This window comes from Lipophrys pholis (assembly GCF_963383615.2).
Source record: "Lipophrys pholis genome assembly, contig: SCAFFOLD_59, whole genome shotgun sequence".
NCBI lineage: Eukaryota > Metazoa > Chordata > Actinopteri > Blenniiformes > Blenniidae > Lipophrys > Lipophrys pholis.
In genome coordinates, this window is record NW_028291811.1 from 2,237 (window position 1) to 24,602 (window position 22,366).

At 51.2% G+C, this 22,366-nt stretch overlaps 1 protein-coding gene across 3 annotated transcripts; it reads left to right on the plus strand.

The window, feature by feature from the left end:
- The first annotated feature begins 205 nt into the window (after positions 1 to 205).
- Positions 206 to 21,657, plus strand: lrch3 (leucine-rich repeats and calponin homology (CH) domain containing 3). Of its 3 annotated transcripts, none has more exons than XM_080494157.1 (20): positions 206 to 506; positions 1,436 to 1,580; positions 1,741 to 1,867; positions 2,419 to 2,524; positions 8,028 to 8,164; positions 8,248 to 8,357; positions 9,239 to 9,332; positions 9,407 to 9,536; positions 9,887 to 10,026; positions 10,098 to 10,153; positions 10,282 to 10,327; positions 10,399 to 10,518; positions 10,630 to 10,674; positions 10,930 to 10,980; positions 11,191 to 11,221; positions 11,316 to 11,429; positions 11,518 to 11,597; positions 11,688 to 11,825; positions 17,118 to 17,195; positions 20,910 to 21,637. In XM_080494157.1, the coding sequence occupies exons 1-20, from the start codon at positions 254 to 256 to the stop codon at positions 21,063 to 21,065; spliced, it is 2,157 nt and encodes a 718-aa protein (XP_080350283.1). In that variant the 5' UTR covers positions 206 to 253; the 3' UTR covers positions 21,066 to 21,637. The 3 variants fall into 3 exon arrangements, with proteins under 3 accessions (XP_080350283.1, XP_080350285.1, XP_080350284.1); XM_080494158.1 differs by having other exon boundaries at positions 225 to 506; positions 1,744 to 1,867; positions 20,910 to 21,657; XM_080494159.1 differs by lacking the exon at positions 10,630 to 10,674 and having other exon boundaries at positions 10,399 to 10,460; positions 10,944 to 10,980.
- The last annotated feature ends 709 nt before the right edge of the window (positions 21,658 to 22,366 follow it).

Below are 22,366 nucleotides of genomic sequence, written 5' to 3' on the forward strand. Positions count from 1 at the left end.
ACAGCAGGTGGAGCTTCAGCAGGAGCTGGACTCTGCTGCTCGGAATGAGAAAGTTCAGCCGCCCCGGCATATCAGTACCACAGTATCAGCACTACAGTATCAGCACTACAGTATCCGTACTACTGTATCGGTACCAGTGTCAGCACTCGAAGACTGCGCGCGGCGATCTCTTGGCGCCACACTGCGCATGCCCTGCGCGGGCGTTAGGGTGGGAATTAGCCTTTAGCCGCACAGCTAACAGCCCGAGTGTGTAATGGCGGCCTCGGTGTTGCTGGGCTCTGGGGACACCGGACTTAATTTCAGGGGAGGAAGCGGCGGCGCGGGGACTGTGCTTGCGGGGAACACGAACGGGCTCGCCCCAGCGGGTCCGGCGCCTTGGAACCGGTCGGTGGACCGGGCGCTGGATGAAGCGGCGGCCACCGGGAGCCTGAACCTCAGCGGCAGGAAGCTGAAGGAGTTCCCCCGGAGCGCCTCAAGCCACGACCTGACCGACATCACAAGGGCCGGTGAGAGAGCCGCTGAGCAGGAGGGTACAGGACGGCCTTGTTTCCGGCCCGGGAACCAGGCCGTTACAGCGGGTTTAGTGGGGTTTCTAGCGGAATAAGTTATGGTGGAAGTTTAAGCCCGTGTTGTGACAAACTCCGCATCCCAGCTGACGCGGGGCCGCGGCGCGTTCCCGCTGCTGCTAACTATTGTTTATTATCCAGGAGCAGATCTCTCTCTCTGCCTGTCTCTCTCTTTCTCTGCGTCTCTCTGTCTGTCTCTCTTTTGCTCTGTCTGTCTCTCTCTGGACAGGTATACCCTATCCTGAGAGATTTGAATCCACAACCCTCTGGTTGTGAGGCAGTAGTGCTAACCACTGCTCCACCATGCAGTCATATACAGTCTCCAGTTGATCCAGAAAGTATGGACAGCATTTTGTTGTTTCATCCATAATCCAGAGACGTTCCTTCATTCCTCAAATGAGTTCCCCTGAAAGACGAGGAGCAGAACGTAGTTAGAAGAACTGTACTTTATTAATCCTCTTCACATAGCACGCCGCTCGGGGGAAAGGCTGGTTTTGAACCCACAACCTTCTCGCTGTGAGGCAAAGCACTAACCACTGTTCCACCGCTGGAACCTGCCACTGGAACCTGCCACTGGAACCTGCCGCTGGAACCTGCCACTGGAACCTGCCGCTGGAACCTGCCACTGGAACCTGCCACTGGAACCTGCCACTGGATCAGTGGAGGAGCAAAAGAATTGTTCAAACATTCACCTCCTTTCATGATCACACATGCTTCTGTTATCCCCTCCAGTTTGTGAGACCTGTGTGTGTGTGTGTGTGTGTGTGTGTGTGTGTGTGTGTGTGTGTGTGTGTGTGTGTGTGTGTGTGTGTGTGTGTGTGTGTGTGTGTGTGTGTGTGTGTGTGTGTGTGTGTGTGTGTGTCTTTCAGACTTGTCCCGGAACCGTCTGCCGGAGCTCCCTCTGGAGGTGTGTGTCTTGGTGTCTGTGGAGAGTTTGAACCTTTATCAGAACTGTTTGAGATCTCTCCCCGACGCTCTGATCAACCTGCAGGCCCTCACCTACCTCAACCTCAGGTAACACACTGTACACACTGTACACACTGTACACACTGTACACACTGTACACACTGATCAACATGCAGGCTCTAAGTGTGTGTGTGTGTGTGTGTGTGTGTGTGTGTGTGTGTGTGTGTGTGTGTGTGTGTGTGTGTGTGTGTGTGTGTGTGTTTTGCAGTAGGAACCAGCTCTCGGTGCTCCCAGCTGTTCTCTGCAGTCTTCCTCTGAAGGTTCTCATCGCCTGCAACAATAAACTCATGTCTCTCCCAGAAAACCTGGGACAGCTAAGACACCTCACTGAGTTGGTAGGTCATCTGATTACCAGTTACACTGGTTACACTCTGGTTACACTCTGATTATACTGGTTACACTCTGGTTACACACTGGTTACACTCTGATTACACTGGTTACACTCTGATTACACTGGTTACACTCTGGTTACACTCTGATTACACTGGTTACACTCTGATTACTCTGGTTACACTCTGATTACACTGGTTACACTCTGATTACTCTGGTTACACTCTGATTACACTGGTTACACTCTGGTTACTCTGGTTACACTCTGATTACACTGGTTACACTCTGGTTACTCTGGTTACACTCTGATTACACTGGTTACACTCTGGTTACACTGGTTACACTCTGATTACACTGGTTACACTCTGGTTACTCTGGTTACACTCTGATTACACTGGTTACACTCTGGTTACTCTGATTACACTGGTTACACTCTGGTTACACTCTGATTACACTGGTTACACTCTGGTTACACTCTGGTTACTCTGGTTACTCTGGTTACACTCTGGTTACACTGATTACACTCTGATGTTTACTCTTGCTTGTTCATTTGCAGGACGTCAGCTGTAATGAGATCCAGACGTTACCTTCTCAGGTGGGTCAGCTGGAGGCTCTGAGAGATCTGAACATCAGGAGGAACCATCTGCTGCAGCTGCCAGCAGGTACAGACACTGCCCTGTTACTGCCCTGTGACTGTCCAGTTACTGCTTTGTGACTGTCAATTTACTGCCCTGTTACTGTCCTGTTACTGCCCTGTTACTGTCCTGTTACTGCCCTGTTACTGTCCATTAACTGCCCTGTTACTGCCCTGTGACTGTCCAGTTACTGCCCTGTTACTGTCCATTAACTGCCCTGTTACTGCCTTGTGACTGTCCAGTTACTGCTTTGTGACTGTCAATTTACTGCCCTGTTACTGTCCTGTTACTGTCCTGTTACTGTCCATTAACTGCCCTGTTACTGCCCTGTGACTGTCCAGTTACTGCCCTGTTACTGTCCATTAACTGCCCTGTTACTGCCTTGTGACTGTCCAGTTACTGCCCTGTGACTGTCCTGTTACTGCCCTGTTACTGTCCATTAACTGCCCTGTTACTGCCTTGTGACTGTCCAGTTACTGCCTTGTGACTGTCCAGTTACTGCCCTGTGACTGTCCTGTTACTGCCCTGTTATTGTCCATTAACTGCCCTGTTACTGCCTTGTGACTGTCCAGTTACTGCCCTGTGACTGTCCAGTTACTGCCCTGTGACTGTCCAGTTACTGCCCTGTTACTGCCTTGTGACTGTCCAGTTACTGCCCTGTTACTGCCCTGTGACTGTCCTGTTACTGCCCTGTTACTGCCCTGTGACTGTCCAGTTACTGCCCTGTTACTGCCTTGTGACTGTCCAGTTACTGCCCTGTTACTGCCCTATGACTGCCTTGTGACTGTCGAGTTACTGCCCTGTGACTGTCGAGTTACTGCCCTGTGACTGACATGTTACTGCCCTGTGACTGTCCAGTTACTGCCCTGTTACTGCCCTGTGACTGTCCAGTTACTGCCCTGTGACTGACCTGTTACTGCCTTGTGACTGCCCTGTGACTGTCCAGTTACTGCCCTGTTACTGCCCTGTGACTGTCCAGTTACTGCCCTGTGACTGTCCAGTTACTGCCCTGTGACTGTCCAGTTACTGCCCTGTGACTGACCTGTTACTGCCCTGTTACTGCCTTGTGACTGCCCTGTGACTGTCCAGTTACTGCCCTGTTACTGCCCTGTGACTGTCCAGTTACTGCCCTGTGACTGTCCAGTTACTGCCCTGTGACTGACCTGTTACTGCCCTGTGACTGTCCTGTTTCTGCCCTGTGACTGCCCTGTTACTGCCTTGTGACTGTACAGTTACTGCCCTGTTACTGCCCTGTGACTGTCTAGTTACTGCCCTGTTACTGCCCTGTGACTGTCCAGTTACTGCCTTGTGACTGTCCAGTTACTGTCCTGTTACTGCCCTGTTACTGTCCTGTTACTGCCCTGTTACTGTCCATTAACTGCCCTGTTACTGCCCTGTGACTGTCCAGTTACTGCCCTGTTACTGCCCTGTGACTGTCCAGTTACTGCCCTGTGACTGACCTGTTACTGCCTTGTGACTGCCCTGTGACTGTCCAGTTACTGCCCTGTTACTGCCCTGTGACTGTCCAGTTACTGCCCTGTGACTGTCCAGTTACTGCCCTGTGACTGACCTGTTACTGCCCTGTTACTGCCTTGTGACTGCCCTGTGACTGCCCTGTGACTGTCCAGTTACTGCCCTGTTACTGCCCTGTGACTGTCCAGTTACTGCCCTGTGACTGTCCAGTTACTGCCCTGTGACTGACCTGTTACTGCCCTGTGACTGTCCTGTTTCTGCCCTGTGACTGCCCTGTTACTGCCTTGTGACTGTACAGTTACTGCCCTGTTACTGCCCTGTGACTGTCTAGTTACTGCCCTGTTACTGCCCTGTGACTGTCCAGTTACTGCCCTGTGACTGTCCAGTTACTGCCCTGGGACTGTCCAGTTACTGCCCTGTTACTGCCCTGTGACTGTCCTGTTACTGCCCTGTGACTGACCTGTTACTGCCCTGTGAGTGTCCTGTTACTGCCCTGTGACTGACCTGTTACTGCCCTGTGACTGACCTGTTACTGCCCTGTGACTGACCTGTTACTGCCCTGTGACTGCCTTGTTTCTGCCCTGTGACTGTCCTGTTACTGCCCTGTGACTGACCTGTTACTGCTCTGTGACTGCCCTGTTTCTGCCCTGTGACTGTCCTGTTTCTGCCCTGTGACTGCCTTGTTTCTGCCCTGTGACTGCCTTGTTTCTGCCCTGTGACTGCCCTGTTTCTGCCTTGTGACTGCCCTGTGACTGCCCTGTTACTGCCCTGTGACTGCCTTGTTTCTGCCCTGTTTCTGCCTTGTGACTGCCCTGTGACTGACCTGTTACTGCCCTGTGACTGACCTGTTACTGCTCTGTGACTGCCATGTTTCTGCCTTGTGACTGCCCTGTTTCTGCCTTGTGACTGCCCTGTTTCTGCCTTGTGACTGCCTTGTTACTGCCCTGTGACTGTCCAGTTACTGCCCTGTGACTGTCCAGTTACTGCCCTGTGACTGTCCTGTTTCTGCCCTGTGACTGTCCTGTTTCTGCCCTGTGACTGTCCAGTTACTGCCCTGTTATTGCCCTGTGACTGTCCATTAACTGCCCTGTGACTGACCTGTTACTGCTTTGTGACTGTCCTGTGACTGCCCTGTTACTGCCTTGTTACTGTCCTGTTACTGCCCTGTGACTGTCCAGTTACGCCTGTTACTGCCCTGTGACTGACTTGTGAGTGCCCTGTGATTGTCCTGTTACTGCCCTAGGACTGTCCTGTTATTGCTATATGACAGCCCTGTCACTGCCCTCTTATGGTCCAGTTACTGCCCTGTTACTGCCTTGTGACTGTCCAGTTACTGCCCTGTTACTGCCCTATGACTGCCTTGTGACTGTCGAGTTACTGCCCTGTGACTGTCGAGTTACTGCCCTGTGACTGACATGTTACTGCCCTGTGACTGTCCAGTTACTGCCCTGTGACTGACCTGTTACTGCCTTGTGACTGCCCTGTGACTGTCCAGTTACTGCCCTGTTACTGCCCTGTGACTGTCCAGTTACTGCCCTGTGACTGTCCAGTTACTGCCCTGTGACTGACCTGTTACTGCCTTGTGACTGCCCTGTGACTGTCCAGTTACTGCCCTGTTACTGCCCTGTGACTGTCCAGTTACTGCCCTGTGACTGTCCAGTTACTGCCCTGTGACTGACCTGTTACTGCCCTGTGACTGTCCTGTTTCTGCCCTGTGACTGCCCTGTTACTGCCTTGTGACTGTACAGTTACTGCCCTGTTACTGCCCTGTGACTGTCTAGTTACTGCCCTGTGACTGTCCAGTTACTGCCCTGTGACTGTCCAGTTACTGCCCTGTTACTGCCCTGTGACTGTCCTGTTACTGCCCTGTGACTGACCTGTTACTGACCTGTTACTGCCCTGTGACTGCCTTGTTTCTGCCCTGTGACTGACCTGTTACTGCCCTGTGACTGACCTGTTACTGCTCTGTGACTGCCCTGTTTCTGCCCTGTGACTGTCCTGTTTCTGCCCTGTGACTGCCTTGTTTCTGCCCTGTGACTGCCTTGTTTCTGCCCTGTGACTGCCCTGTTTCTGCCTTGTGACTGCCCTGTGACTGCCCTGTTACTGCCCTGTGACTGCCTTGTTTCTGCCCTGTGACTGCCCTGTTTCTGCCTTGTGACTGACCTGTTACTGCCCTGTGACTGACCTGTTACTGCTCTGTGACTGCCATGTTTCTGCCTTGTGACTGCCCTGTTTCTGCCTTGTGACTGCCTTGTTACTGCCCTGTGACTGTCCAGTTACTGCCCTGTGACTGTCCTGTTTCTGCCCTGTGACTGTCCTGTTTCTGCCCTGTGACTGTCCAGTTACTGCCCTGTTATTGCCCTGTGACTGTCCATTAACTGCCCTGTGACTGACCTGTTACTGCTTTGTGACTGTCCTGTGACTGCCCTGTTACTGCCTTGTTACTGTCCTGTTACTGCCCTGTGACTGTCCAGTTACGCCTGTTACTGCCCTGTGACTGACTTGTGAGTGCCCTGTGATTGTCCTGTTACTGCCCTAGGACTGTCCTGTTATTGCTATATGACAGCCCTGTCACTGCCCTCTTATGGTCCTGTGACTGCCCTTTTATGGCCCTGTGACAGCCCCGTTACTGTCCTGTTTCTGCCCTGTGACTGTCCTGTCACTGCCTTGTTTCTGCCCTGTTACTGTCCTGTTACTGCCCTGTGACTGACCTGTTACTGCTCTGTGACTGCCCTGTTACTGTCCTGTTACTGCCCTGTGACTGTCCAGTTACTGCCCTGTGACTGACCTGTTACTGCCCTGTTACTGCCTTGTGACTGCCCTGTGACTGTCCAGTTACTGCCCTGTTACTGCCCTGTGACTGTCCAGTTACTGCCCTGTGACTGCCCTGTTTCTGCCCTGTGACTGCCCTGTTTCTGCCTTGTGAATGCCCTGTTTCTGCCTTGTGACTGTCCAGTTACTGCCCTGTTACTGCCCTGTGACTGTCCTGTTTCTGCCCTGTGACTGCCTTGTTTCTGCCCTGTGACTGCCCTGTTACTGCCCTGTGACTGCCCTGTTACTGCCCTGTGACTGACCTGTTACTGCCCTGTGACTGTCCTGTTTCTGCCCTGTGACTGTCCAGTTACTGCCCTGTTACTGCCTTGTGACTGTCCAGTTACTGCCCTGTGACTGTCCTGTTTCTGCCCTGTTACTGCCCTGTTACTGCCCGTGACTGTCCAGTTACGCCTGTTACTGCCCTGTGACTGACTTGTGAGTGCCCTGTGATTGTCCTGTTACTGCCCTAGGACTGTCCTGTTATTGCTATATGACAGCCCTGTTACTGGCCTGTGACTGTCCTGTTTCTGCCCTGTGACTGTCCTGTCACTGCCCTGTGACTGCCTTGTTTCTGCCCTGTGACTGCCTTGTTTCTGCCCTGTGACTGCCTTGTTTCTGCCCTGTTACTGCCTTGTGACTGTCCAGTTACTGCCCTGTGACTGACCTGTTACTGCCCTGTTTCTGCCTTGTGACTGTCCAGTTACTGTCCTGTTTCTGCCCTGTTACTGCCTTGTGACTGTCCAGTTACTGCCCTGTGACTGACCTGTTACTGCCCTGTTTCTGCCCTGTGACTGTCCAGTTACTGCCCTGTTACTGCCTTGTTACTGTCCTGTGACTGTCCAGTTACGCCTGTTACTGCCCTGTGACTGACTTTTGAGTGCCCTGTGATTGTCCTGTTACTGCCCTAGGACTGTCCTGTTATTGCTATATGACAGCCCTGTCACTGCCCTCTTATGGTCCTGTGACTGCCCTTTTATGGCCCTGTGACAGCCCCGTTACTGTCCTGTTACTGCCCTCTTATGGTCCTGTGACAGCCCTGTCCCTGTTACTGCCCTGCGACTTTCCAGTTACTGCCCTGTTACTGCCCAAGGACAGCCCTGTTATAGTCCAGGGACAACCCTGTCACCGCCCAGGGACAGCCCTGTTATAGTCCAGGGACAACCCTGTTACAGCCCAGTGACTGCCCAGGGACAGCCCTGTGACAGCCCAGTGACAGCCCTGTTACTGTTGTCACTGTGTTCAGAGCTGGCTGAGCTGCCTCTGGTGCGTCTGGACTTCTCCTGTAACAGAGTCACTTCCATCCCTGTGTGTTACCGCCGCCTCGCTCAGCTGCAGACCATGATGCTGGACAACAACCCCCTGCAGAGCCCACCTGCACAGGTAACCAGTCAGCATCCGTCCTCACACACACACACACACACACACCGTTCAGCTCTAACGTTATGTGTGTTCTTCTTCTGCAGATCTGCATTAAAGGTAAAGTCCACATCTTCAAGTACCTGAACCTGCAGGCCTTCAAGAGCTCAGCTGAGCCCCCCGAGTACGAGAGGCCCCCCCCCACCTTCAGCTCCTGGTGACAACAGACAACACCCACACATAATTAACAAGCTCTACTCACGGCTTCTGCTCTGGTCGCCATTTTGGTGTCTGTAAAACTGCCAGGAGCCACTAGAGGGGCTAAAGAGAGCAAGAGCAAGCTTCAGAGCTTCAGAGCTCCACAGCTTCAGAGCTTCAGAGCTCCACAGCTTCAGAGCTCCACAGCTTCAGAGCTCCACAGCTTCAGAACTCCACAGCTTCAGGGCTTCAGAGCTTCAGAGCTCCACAGCTCCAGAGCTTCAGGGCTTCAGAGCTTCAGGGCTCCACAGCTTCAGAGCTTCAGGGCTTCAGAGCTTCAGGGCTTCAGAGCTTCAGGGCTCCACAGCTTCAGAGCTGCAGGGCTTCAGAGCTCCACAGCTTCAGAGCTCCACAGCTTCAGAGCTCCACAGCTTCAGGGCTTCAGGGCTTCAGAGCTGCAGAGCCCCACAGCTTCAGAGCTCCACAGCTGCAGAGCTTCACAGTTTCAGAGCTCCACCGCTTCAGAGCTCCACAGCTTCAGGGCTTCAGAGCTCCAGAGCTGCAGAGCTTCAGAGCTCCACAGTTTCAGGGCTGCAGAGCTCCACAGCTTCAGAGCGCCACAGCTGCAGAGCTTCAGGACTTCGGGGCTGCAGAGCTTCAGGGCTGCAGAGCTTCAGGGCTGCAGAGCTTCAGGGCTGCAGAGCTTCAGAGCTTCAGGGCTGCAGAGCTTCAGGGCTGCAGAGCTTCAGGACTTCAGGGCTGCAGAGCTTCAGGGCTTCAGGGCTGCAGAGCTTCAGGGCTGCAGAGCTTCAGAGCTTCAGGGCTGCAGAGCTTCAGAGCTTCAGAGCTTCAGAGCTTCAGAGCTGCAGTAACACAAATAATCGACTGACTATGTTTCAGTGCTGATGATCTGTATCCTGGACGTCTGTACGGTGCACTTGACTCTGGGTTCAACAGTGTGGACAGTGGAGACAAAAGGTGGCTGGGACATGAGGTGAGACACACACACACACACACACACACACACTGTGAAGCTGGTGATCTAATAACCTCCTCGTTTGATTGTAGACTTCAGAGGAGCTGTCAGATCTGCCGCTGCGAATATCTGAAATGAGCAGAGACCACAGACAGCGAGGAGGAGGAGGACCAGTACCAGTACCAGTACCAGTACCAGTACCAGTGTTGGCTAATGGAACATGTAAGCCTGCTCTGAGCTGTTCAATGAGTTTGGAGTTCTTGTATTTAATTGGAGGACATGAACCTTTTCTGGTGAATTTGACCTCCTTGGAGGAACAGCCCTGTCCCTCCCTGTACCCTCTGAGATCTACCAGCCAATTCCAGCCCTGTCCCTCCCTGTACCCTCTGAGATCTACCAGCCAATTCCAGCCCTGTCCCTCCCTGTACCCTCTGAGATCTACCAGCCAATTCCAGCCCTGTCCCTCCCTGTATCCTCTGAGATCTACCAGCCAATTCCAGCCCTGTCCCTCCCTGTACCCTCTGAGATCTACCAGCCAATTCCAGCCCTGTCCCTCCCTGTATCCTCTGCAGGTGTAGAGCTGGAGCAGATAGACTTCATCGACAGCTGTGTGGGTGAGGAAGAGGCGAGGAGAGGAGGAGCAGCAGGAGGAGCAGGAGACAGCCTGAGCTCTCAGTTCATGGCCTATATCGAGAGACGAATCATAAGAGAGGTCTTTGCTCTGCCCACATGACATCACAGGTCCCTCTGACCAATCATACGCTGACGTGTTAATGTGCTCAGGGGTCGCCGGTGAAGATCCGCCCGTCCAGGACAGAAGACATCAGGAGACACAGCAGGTACCTTCAGCACCCCCTCAGAAGCTCCGAGTGTCCTCAGGCTCCTTCTAACCTCCTCCATTGTCCTCCTCCTCTGTCCTCCACCCCCCTCCATTGTCCTCCTCTTCCTGTCTTCCTCCTCCTCTCAGGACTGTAGTAGATGGAGTCACGGCGCCTCCTCCTTCCCACACTCAGGTAAAGTCTTCTCTTCGCTGATCGCTGGTTCATGTCAGTCTTCAGGACTCAAACCTGCCATGTGTCCACAGAGAGGAGGCCTGGGAAGAGGTGTGGAGAGGATGAGAAGGGAGGCGCAGCTCGCTGCTTTGAGGTACGATGAGGAGAGGCAGAAGAACAAACCTCTGCAGAGAGACACCTCCTACTCCAAGGTACACACACACACACACACACACACACACACACACACACACACACACACACACACACACATTATTTACATGCACAGGATGGAGGTAAACAAACAATTTTTGAAATTTCAGCATCAAACGGCTCAGAGTCCGACAAAGTCACTTCCTGAATCTGAGGTCAGTGTGTGTGTGTGTGTGTGTGTGTGTGTGTGTGTGTGTGTGTGTGTGTGTGTGTGTGTGTGTGTGTGTGTGTGTGTGTGTGTGTGTGTGTGTGTGTGTGTGTGTGTGTGTGTGTGTGTGTGTGTGTGTGTGTGTGTGTGTGTGTGTGTGTGTGTGTGTGTGTGTGTGTGTGTGTGTGTGTGTTAGACTTAGTACAGATTAAGACCACGCCCCCTGTGCTACCATGAACACTCACTGTGTGTGTGTTTTCAGATTTACCCCTCCAGACGCTCCACCCACACAGATGACTCCGCCCTCTTCATGGTAAGCCCCTCCCCCTGTGTTCCCCCAGGCATTGCCATGGTAACAGCTCGGTGACAAGTGATCGGCCGAACAAACCGACGCGGTGGTGGTGGGGGGGGGGGGGTGTTAGGGGGCCTCACTAGCAGCAGCTGCTGTCCTGCTGAACACACTCAGATCAGTGTGTCCAGGTGTTTACACTGTCTCTGACTGTCCTGTGTTTTGTGTTATCAGGGAGAAGACCGAGGCACTCTGTCCCCAACAGGTAGACACACACACACACACACACACACACACACACACACACACACACACACACACAGAGCTCCTCAGTTCTTCTTCATTGGTTTTTCTTTCAGCTGGTCAGTGGCCCTCTTCCCCCAGCTCAGGGGCCATGGCCTCCTGTAGGACGGCCAGCCTGAGGCCGGAGAGCTTCCTGTATCGCCTGGGACAGAAGGAGGACCAGAGGAGAGGTGAGCAGGTGTCGGTGGCGTCCGTATCAACCTCCGTCTGTCTCTCAGGTGTGTGTAACTCCACCTGTGCTCGCCCTCTCTGCTCCAGGTGATGAAGTAAGCCCGGAGGAGGCACCTGCCCCTCCTCTGCTCGGAGAGGAAGCCCAGCTGGTGGAGCAGCTCAGGAAGGTATATAAGCTCCACCTAACGCACACGCACACGCACACAACATCTTTAAATGGTAGCCCAGCTGTAATGCTCATACTGATCTGACTACAGAACATCGAGGCACGCCTGAAGGTGTCGTTGCCTAGCGACCTGGGAGCGGCTCTGACTGACGGTGTGGTCTTGTGTCACCTGGCCAATCACGTGAGGCCACGATCTGTCCCCAGCATCCACGTCCCGTCCCCTGCCGTGGTGAGTAGCTTGATCAGAGTGCAGACGGGTGCTGGTCGCAGCGTGCTGTGAGTGGGGGTGCACTATCCACTTTTTTCGCCACAAATACTGATATTTTAAGTTTTAATATTGGCCAATACGATATCAATATCTTAGTTTTTAATATTGGCCGATGCTGACACCGATCCAATACAGCTATCAGAAAACAGCGCTGAACAAATGGTTTGTCTTATTGTGAAAAGACTGAGACCAGCCTTAGTACTTGAAGCATTTGGGCAGTGCTGGTCATAATACTACACAATCATAACATAAAAATAGCTTTAGCCCTGAATAGTGGACCACTAAATACTACATTTTGGACCACTAAATACTACATTGTGGACCACTAAATACTACATTTTGGACCACTAAATACTACATTGTGGACCACTAAATACTACATTTTGGACCACTAAATACTACATTGTGGACCACTAAATACTACATTTTGGACCACTAAATACTACATTGTGGACCACTAAATACTACATTTTGGACCACTAAATACTACATTGTGGACCACTAAATACTACATTTTGGACCACTAAATACTACATTGTGGACCACTAAATACTACATTGTGGACCACTAAATATTAAATACTACATTGTGGACCACTAAATACTACATTGTGGACCACTAAATATTAAATACTACATTGTGGACCACTAAATACTACATTGTGGACCACTAAATACTACATTGTGGACCACTAAATATTAAATACTACATTGTGGACCACTAAATACTACATTGTGGACCACTAAATATTAAATACTACATTGTGGACCACTAAATACTACATTGTGGACCACTATTACCAAATTTGACTTCAGGGGCTACATACAGTCCAGTTTCATCTCGAGTGACTGGACCGGTAAAATATTGCTATATAATTTCACACAATTAGTACTAAAGATGACAACAACCTCAACATAAAGTAAATTTTAATGAAACATTCTGCTACAAAATCCTGTGAAATGCAAAAGAAAACCTATATATATATATATATATATATATATATATATCGTCTATGAGCACCTTGCTTGGTGTTTGTGGGGCTGATTGGAGCCGGTTTTGGTCCACAAGTCTCATGTTTGACTGGAGTAAACTTCACAGCAGCGCCCCCTGCTGGAAGATGTCCCTCATTAAGGTGCTTTCCCAGTTTGTCTGCTCTTAGCGGGTTCCTCGTCCGAGGTTCTATTGAAGACAGAACTTACAAGTCTGCTGCTGCTCCACCTGCTTCAGCAGCAGACATACTGCCTGTGTTCAGGCTGGTCCACCGATACACCCCCCTATCGGACCACGTGATCACCAGAACCCCACCCAGTGTAGCGCTCTGCTGTGAAGCTGGAGCTGCTGCTGCTCCACCCGCTTCAGCACCAGAACCCCACCCAGTGTAGCGCTCTGCTGTGAAGCTGGAGCTGCTGCTGCTCCACCTGCTTCAGCACCAGAACCCCACCCAGTGTAGCGCTCTGCTGTGAAGCTGGAGCTGCTGCTGCTCCACCCGCTTCAGCACCAGAACCCCACCCAGTGTAGCGCTCTGCTGTGAAGCTGGAGCTGCTGCTGCTCCACCCGCTTCAGCACCAGAACCCCACCCAGTGTAGCGCTCTGCTGTGAAGCTGGAGCTGCTGCTGCTCCACCCGCTTCAGCACCAGAACCCCACCCAGTGTAGCGCTCTGCTGTATTTGCATCAATTAAAGAGGGAAAAAAAGAGAGAGAGAAATTTGAAGGAGCGTTAGCTGGGATTTAGGAATGGAAGCCCGCCACTCCTAAATGAATGTAGAGGAAACACTGCACCTTAAACATTTCTGTCTCAAAAACAACAACAAATAAACACATATAAATGCAGTGAGCTATTTATTTAATATCTGTGCACCAGCATAACAATCATCAACTAATTAGCTTCTCTATCTCGGTAAAACATGTTAAAAATAATGTAACAGGTGTCCCTAATTAAGCCAGTGTCATTAGGAAAGTAAAATTAAAGAGCAATCAGAGACCTCTGACCTCTAAGACTCGACATGGACACACATTCCACACCAAGATACACTGCCTTCATTTATAGATTTAGTTTGGTGGTCCCAGGAGTTTATTTCTCAATTTGAAAGCACACACAAGACAATACTGTGTTGGGATTTATGGTTAGTTATTAGTGTTAAATTACTGTAAGTAATAGATTACTTAAAGTAATAAATCACTGCTAGTAATTTATGAAAAATTGAAATTATTAATGGAAGTCAACGGTCATTTACTCATTAACAACTCCTAAAGTAATTGAGTAATTACTTCAAAGTGAATAAATTATCAAAAATTATTTATTAATGAAAAATTCTTAATTTGAATTTATTTTTTCATTTATCTATTAATAATAAAAAAGGGGGGCACCACCAGATAAACTGGAAATAGCTAATACCAAAATATCAGTCTCGTTTGTAAAAGGAGTGATGAGGGTGATGGCTGTAATGACCTCGAACGTCCACCAGGTGGAGGCAGACATTGGCAGGTCAGTGCGGTGACCGTGATGACCAATAGGAACGTGCAGCGGCGCGCAGAGGGAGAGCGCAATGACCTGATGCGTCCACCAGGTGGACGTAAAGAGGGATTGCGATGACCAATGTGACCACGAGAGGCGTTTGACTCGCTCTTTCTGGGGGACGTGACAGTTGCTTAGCGACCAGATAAACAAGACGTCCGTCACGCGCGCATGTGCGAGGGCGGTCTCGGGGCGAAGCGGTCCACCAAGGGCGTAACGAACGGGCGGTTCCCGTCTCCAGAATCCCAAAACAAAGGAAAAGAGAAGAAGTAGTCCAAAGTGTGTCCTGCTTATCCAGCGGGTTGACGTTGGTTCGGTACCTTGGGTCCACTTGGTGCTCTCTTTACCGTCCCGGGGTGGCAGGGACGTGTGTCCCTCTCGGTGGTCGGATTGAGAAGTAGGGGACAGTTGGTAGGAAAGGAGTCTCACCATGTTGAATTTCGGACCCCTGTGGTGTCTGGGTCGGGTTCGACCATCACCATTGGTTACCAACCTGGGGGGTGGAGACTTCCTGGGGTCTTTGTCTTGCTCCCTGCTGTTTTATGTCCTGTTCATTGTCCCTGGTGTCTCTCCTCTCAGGGACAAACTGCTGGAGGAGTTCAATGGAATCTGGAGCCCAACATCTGTTACCTTCTTATCCAAACTGTAGTTCAGAGGAGGAGGGTGGAGCTGCACTCCAGTCTGCTGCTAACTAGAGCTGGTTCTGACCCTCAGGTGGAGGGGATGGAGGGAAGGTGGTTGTGGAGGTGATGGAGGGAAGGTGGTTGTGGAGGTGATGGAGTGAAGGCAGGTTGTGGAGGTGATGGAGGAAAGGCAGGTTGTGGAGGTGATGGAGGAAAGGCAGGTTGTGGAGGTGATGGAGTGGAGGTGGTTGTGGAGGTGATGGAGGGAAGGTGGTTGTGGAGGTGATGGAGGGAAGGTGGTTGTGGAGGTGATGGAGGGAAGGTGGTTGTGGAGGTGACGGAGGGAAGGTGGTTGTGGAGGTGATGGAGTGAAGGCAGGTTGTGGAGGTGATGGAGTGAAGGCAGGTTGTGGAGGTGATGGAGGAAAGGCAGGTTGTGGAGGTGATGGAGTGAAGGCAGGTTGTGGAGGTGATGGAGGGAAGGCAGGTTGTGGAGGTGACGGAGGAAAGGTAGGTTGTGGAGGTGATGGAGGAAAGACAGGTTGTGGAGGTGATGGAGGAAAGACAGGTTGTGGAGGTGATGGAGTGAAGGCAGGTTGTGGAGGTGATGGAGGAAAGGCAGGTTGTGGAGGTGATGGAGGAAAGGCGGTTGTGGAGGTGATGGAGGAAAGGCAGGTTGTGGAGGTGATGGAGGAAAGGCAGGTTGTGGAGGTGATGGAGGAAAGGCAGGTTGTGGAGGTGATGGAGGAAAGGTGGTTGTGGAGGTGATGGAGGAAAGGCAGGTTGTGGAGGTGATGGAGTGAAGGCAGGTTGTGGAGGTGATGGAGTGAAGGCAGGTTGTGGAGGTGATGGAGGAAAGGTGGTTGTGGAGGTGATGGAGGAAAGGTGGTTGTGGAGGTGATGGAGGGAAGGTGGTTGTGGAGGTGATGGAGTGAAGGCTTGTTGTGGAGGTGATGGAGTGAAGGCAGGTTGTGGAGGTGATGGAGGAAAGGCAGGTTGTGGAGGTGATGGAGTGGAGGTGATGGAGGAAAGGCAGGTTGTGGAGGTGATGGAGTGAAGGTGGTTGTGGAGATGATGGAGGGAAGGTGGTTGTGGAGGTGATGGAGTGAAGGCTTGTTGTGGAGGTGATGGAGGAAAGGCAGGTTGTGGAGGTGATGGAGTGGAGGTGATGGAGGAAAGGCAGGTTGTGGAGGTGATGGAGTGAAGGTGGTTGTGGAGGTGATGGAGGGAAGGCAGGTTGTGGAGGTGATGGAGTGGAGGGGATGGAGGAAAGGCAGGTTGTGGAGGTGATGGAGAGAAGGCAGGTTGTGGAGGTGATGGAGGAAAGGCAGGTTGTGGAGGTAAGGCAGGTTGTGGAGGTGATAGAGGAAAGACAGGTTGTGGAGGTGATGGAGGGAAGGCAGGTTGTGGAGGTGATGGAGGAAAGGCAGGTTGTGGAGGTGATGGAGGAAAGGCAGGTTGTGGAGGTGACGGAGGGAAGGCAGGTTGTGGAGGTGATGGAGTGAAGGCAGGTTGTGGAGGTGATGGAGGAAAGGCAGGTTGTGGAGGTGATGGAGGAAAGGCAGGTTGTGGAGGTGATGGAGTCAAGGCAGGTTGTGGAGGTGATGGAGGAAAGGCAGGTTGTGGAGGTGATGGAGGGAAGGCAGGTTGTGGAGGTGATGGAGTGAAGGCAGGTTGTGGAGGTGATGGAGGAAAGGCAGGTTGTGGAGGTGATGGAGGAAAGGCAGGTTGTGGAGGTGATGGAGTCAAGGCAGGTTGTGGAGGTGATGGAGGAAAGGCAGGTTGTGGAGGTGATGGAGGGAAGGCAGGTTGTGGAGGTGATGGAGTGAAGGCAGGTTGTGGAGGTGATGGAGGAAAGGCAGGTTGTGGAGGTGATGGAGGAAAGGCAGGTTGTGGAGGTGATGGAGGAAAGGCAGGTTGTGGAGGTGAAAACGATGAGCTGCATCGCTTCGGCATGACGACACTCGCAGCTCAGAGCATAGAACTACACTGAGTAGATCAGCCCCTATGTCGGACTGTCACCGATGCCCCATCTAGAATAGTTTTTCTATATCAGGCTGAGCTCAATACCACTATGGTGCCTCCCTCACTGACACTAACCTGCAACTGTCCACAGCCCAAACTCACCATGGCCAAATGTCGGCGCAACGTGGAGAACTTCCTGGAGGCGTGTCGCAGGATGGGCGTCCCACAGGTGAGTCCAGACCTGTGACCTCACAGTGACACACAGAACCAGGTGTCTAATGACGGCGTCCTGCTGCCTCTGTGTGTCTGTTCACAGCTCAGGCAGAAAGTCTCAGATCTATAGATATAGATCTAGTCTTTATGAGTCTGTGGTTAGATCTATAGATATAGATCTAGTCTTTATTGGTCTGTGATTAGATCTATAGATATAGATCTAGTCTTTATTGGTCTGTGATTAGATCTATAGATATAGATCTAGTCTTTATTGGTCTGTGGTTAGATCTATAGATATAGAAAGTAGACTGAAACTAGAACCTGAACTAGCACCTGAATTAGCTCCTGAACTAGAACCTGGACTAGCTCCTGAACTAGCTCCTGAATTAGCACCTGAACTAGCTCCTGAACTAGAACCTGAATTAGCTCCTGAACTAGCTCCTGAACTAGCACCTGAACTAGCTCCTGAACTAGCTCCTGAACTAGCACCTGAATTAGTACCTGAACTAGCATCTGAACTAGCTCCTGAACTAGCTCCTGAATTAGAACCTGAACTAGCTCCTGAACTAGCTCCTGAATTAGCACCTGAACTAGCTCCTGAACTAGAACCTGAATTAGCTCCTGAACTAGCTCCTGAACTAGCTCCTGAACTAGCACCTGAACTAGCTCCTGAACTAGCACCTGAACTAGAACCTGAATTAGCTCCTGAACTAGCTCCTGAACTAGCACCTGAACTAGCTCCTGACCTAGAACCTGAACTAGCTCCTGAACTATAACCTGAACTAGCTCCTGAACTATAACCTGAACTAGCTCCTGAACTAGAACCTGAACTAGCACCTGAATTAGCTCCTGAACTAGAACCTGAACTAGCACCTGAACTAGCTCCTGAACTAGCACCTGAACTAGCACCTGAACTAGCTCCTGAACTATAACCTGAACTAGCTCCTGAACTATAACCTGAACTAGCTCCTGAACTAGCTCCTGAACTAGCACCTGAATTAGCTCCTGAATTAGCTCCTGAACTAGCTCCTGAACTAGCACCTGAACTAGCACCTGAACTAGCTCCTGAACTAGCACCTGAACTAGCTCCTGAACTAGCTCCTGAATTAGCTCCTGAACTAGAACCTGAACTAGCTCCTGAACTAGCTCCTGAATTAGCACCTGAACTAGCTCCTGAACTAGAACCTGAATTAGCTCCTGAACTAGCTCCTGAACTAGCACCTGAACTAGCTCCTGAACTAGAACCTGAACTAGAACCTGAACTATAACCTGAACTAGCTCCTGAACTAGCACCTGAATTAGCTCCTGAACTAGCTCCTGAACTAGCTCCTGAACTAGCTCCTGAACTAGCACCTGAACTAGCACCTGAACTAGCTCCTGAACTAGCACCTGAACTAGCTCCTGAACTAGAACCTGAACTAGCACCTGAACTAGCTCCTGAACTAGAACCTGAACTAGCATCTGAATTAGCTCCTGAACTAGAACCTGAACTAGCTCCTGAACTAGCTCCTGAATTAGCTCCTGAACTAGAACCTGAACTAGCTCCTGAACTAGCACCTGAACTAGCACCTGAACTAGCTCCTGAACTAGAACCTGAACTAGCTCCTGAACTAGAACCTGAACTAGAACCTGAACTAAAACCTGAACTAGCTCCTGAACTAGCTCCTGAACTAGAACCTGAACTAGCTCCTGAACTAGAACCTGAACTAGCTCCTGAACTAGAACCTGAACTAGAACCTGAACTAGCACCTGAACTAGCTCCTGAACTAGAACCTGAACTAGCTCCTGAACTAGCACCTGAACTAGCTCCTGAACTAGCTCCTGAACTAGCTCCTGAACTAGCTCCTGAACTAGCTCCTGAACTAGAACCTGAACTAGCTCCTGAACTAGCTCCTGAACTAGCACCTGAACTAGCTCCTGAACTAGAACCTGAACTAGCACCTGAACTAGAACCTGAATTAGCTCCTGAACTAGCACCTGAACTAGCTCCTGAACTAGAACCTGAACTAGCACCTGAACTAGCTCCTGAACTAGAACCTGAACTAGCTCCTGAACTAGCTCCTGAACTAGCACCTGAACTAGCACCGGAACTAGCTCCTGAACTAGAACCTGAACTAGCACCTGAACTAGCTCCTGAACTAGAACCTGAACTAAAACCTGAACTAAAACCTGAACTAGCTCCTGAACTAGCTCCTGAACTAGAACCTGGACTAGCACCTGAACTAGCTCCTGAATTAGCACCTGAACTAGAACCTGAATTAGCTCCTGAACTAGCTCCTGAACTAGAACCTGAACTAGCACCTGAACTAGCACCTGAACTAGCTCCTGAACTAGAACCTGAACTAGCTCCTGAACTAGCACCTGAACTAGAACCTGAACTAGGTCCTGGTTCTTTCTGGTGGGAAAGCCCTCTAAGCCGTCTGTATTTCCAGGCACAGACGGGTTGAAAACCAACAGACGTTTTGTCCTCCAGCAGATCAACTGACTTCACTCTTCATCTCTTTCTCTCATGTTTTTATCCTTTGTGTTGCCATGATTTCAGTTCAGTTAATTTCATTTTCCACCCCATGTGTGCTGTCTCTCTCTCTCTCTCTCTCTCTCTCTGTCTCTCTCTCTGTCTCTCTCTCTCTCTCTCTCTCTCTCTCTCTCTCTCTCTCTCTCTCTCTCTCTGTCTCTCTCTCTCTCTCTCTGTCTCTCTCTCTCTCTCTCTGTCTCTCTCTCTCTCTCTCTCTCTGTCTCTCTCTCTGTCTCTCTCTCTCTCTCTGTCTCTCTCTCTCTCTCTGTCTCTCTGTCTCTGTCTCTCTCTCTCCATCTCTCTCTGTCTCTCTCTCTCCATCTCTCTCTCCCTGTCTCTCTATCTCTCTCTCCCTGTCTCCCCCTCTCTCCCTGTCTCTCTATCTCTCGCTCCCTGTCTCCCCCTCGCTCCCTGTCTCCCCCTCTCTCCCTGTCTCTCTATCTCTCGCTCCCTGTCTCCCCCTCTCTCCCTGTCTCTCTATCTCTCTCTCCCTGTCTCCCCCTCTCTCCCTGTCTCCCCATCTCTCGCTCCCTGTCTCCCCCTCTCTCCCTGTCTCCCCCTCTCTCCCTGTCTCCCCCTCTCTCCCTGTCTCTCTATCTCTCGCTCCCTGTCTCCCCCTCTCTCCCTGTCTCTCTATCTCTCGCTCCGTCTCCCCCTCTCTCCCTGTCTCTCTATCTCTCTCTCCCTGTCTCCCCCTCTCTCCCTGTCTCTCTATCTCTCTCTCCCTGTCTCCCCCTCTCTCCCTGTCTCTCTATCTCTCGCTCCCTGTCTCCCCCCCTCTCTCCCTATCCCTCTCTCCCTGTCTCTCTCCCTGTCTCCCCCTCTCTCCCCCCTCTCTCCCTATCCCTCTCTACCTGTTGCTCTCTCTTTCTCCTCCCCCTCTCTCCCTGTCTCTCTATCTCTCGCTCCCTCTCTCCCCCCTCTCTCCCTGTCTCTCTATCTCTCGCTCCCTGTCTCCCCCTCTCTCCCCCCTCTCTCCCTGTCTCTCTATCCCTCGCTCCCTGTCTCCCCCTCTCTCCCCCCTCTCTCCCTATCCCTCTCTCTCTGTCTCTCTATCTCTCTCTCCCTGTCTCCCCCTCTCTCCCCCCTCTCTCCCTGTCTCCCCCTCTCTCCCTGTCTCCCCCTCTCTCCCCCCTCTCTCCCTATCCCTCTCTACCTGTTGCTCTCTCTTTCTCCTCCCCCTCTCCCCCTGTCTCTCCCCCTCTCTGTCTGTAGACTCAGCTGTGTCTTCCTCTCCACATCCTGGAGGAGCGAGGTCTTCCTCAGGTGGCTGTCACCGTCAACGCTCTGCTGGAGCTGGCGCCGCGCCGACACCCGGTCACCACGGCAACCACAACCTCCCCCCCGTCTGGACCCTCCGTCGCTATCTGACAGGCTCTGTGATGTCATCGGGCCGCCATGGTCACCGCCATTAAATCATGTTTGTCACGTAAACAAAACAAAGTTGACTTTTAAAAAGTCCAATTGTAAATTTAGAACCTGAAACTTTTAACAAATCATGAAATGAAAAAAGCTTTTTTCCTGACGAAGAAATGATTTGGCGTCACGATAAAGAACCAAGTAGATGTAAAGGGTTCTCTCAGCAGGAGCGAGACACCTGTGGGCTGTCAGAGGTCAGAGGTCAGAGGTCAGAGGTGGGGTTTACGGGTTGGAAGGTGGGATTACGACTAAGAAAGTAATCTGATACACTGGTTCTGCTGTAAACTAAAGTAATCAGAACGGGCAAAAGGTGTTTTTAATGTCTTTCAGATCCAATTGGCCTGGTTCTGTGAAAAGTGGGCGGGGCCTGGTAGAGATGACACATTTATCTGTGCTCTGATAGGTTCAGGCCAATCACGTGTATAAATGTTCTGTAAATATTAATAGAGATATATTCTTCTTACCTTTTTTAAGAGGAGTTATTTTCCTGTCCTGTTCCCCGATCGAACATTAAAGAATGTTTTAAAAACAGGAAACGAGTTTCTCCCTTGTTAATATGTTTAAAGTTATAATATAGTTATAACACATCATGTATGTAATGACAAATTTTCCGGGGATATTTTTGTTGGGTAATATTTGCTGTATTTATGAGGGTCTCACTGCATTGATGTGACGTGGGACAAACCTCAGCCTGCTGCTGTCTCCTGGAAGGACGCGACACGGAGCTCCTGAACACGGCAGGGAGCTCCTGAACACGGCAGGGAGCTCCTGAACATGGTAACAAGGAGCTCCTGAACATGGTAACATGGAGCTCCTGAACATGGTAACAAGGAGCTCCTGAACATGGTAACAGGGAGCTCCTGAACATGGTAACAGGGAGCTCCTGAACATGGTAACAAGGAGCTCCTGAACATGGTAACAGGGAGCTCCTGAACATGGTAACATGGAGCTCCTGAACATGGTAACAAGGAGCTCCTGAACATGGTAACAGGGAGCTCCTGAACATGGTAACAGGGAGCTCCTGAACACGGTAGGGAGCTCCTGAACATGGTAACAAGGAGCTCCTGAACATGGTAACAGGGAGCTCCTGAACATGGTAACAGGGAGCTCCTGAACACGGTAGGGAGCTCCTGAACATGGTAACAGGGAGCTCCTGAACACGGCAGGGAGCTCCTGAACATGGTAACAGGGAGCTCCTGAACATGGTAACAAGGAGCTCCTGAACATGGTAACAAGGAGCTCCTGAACATGGT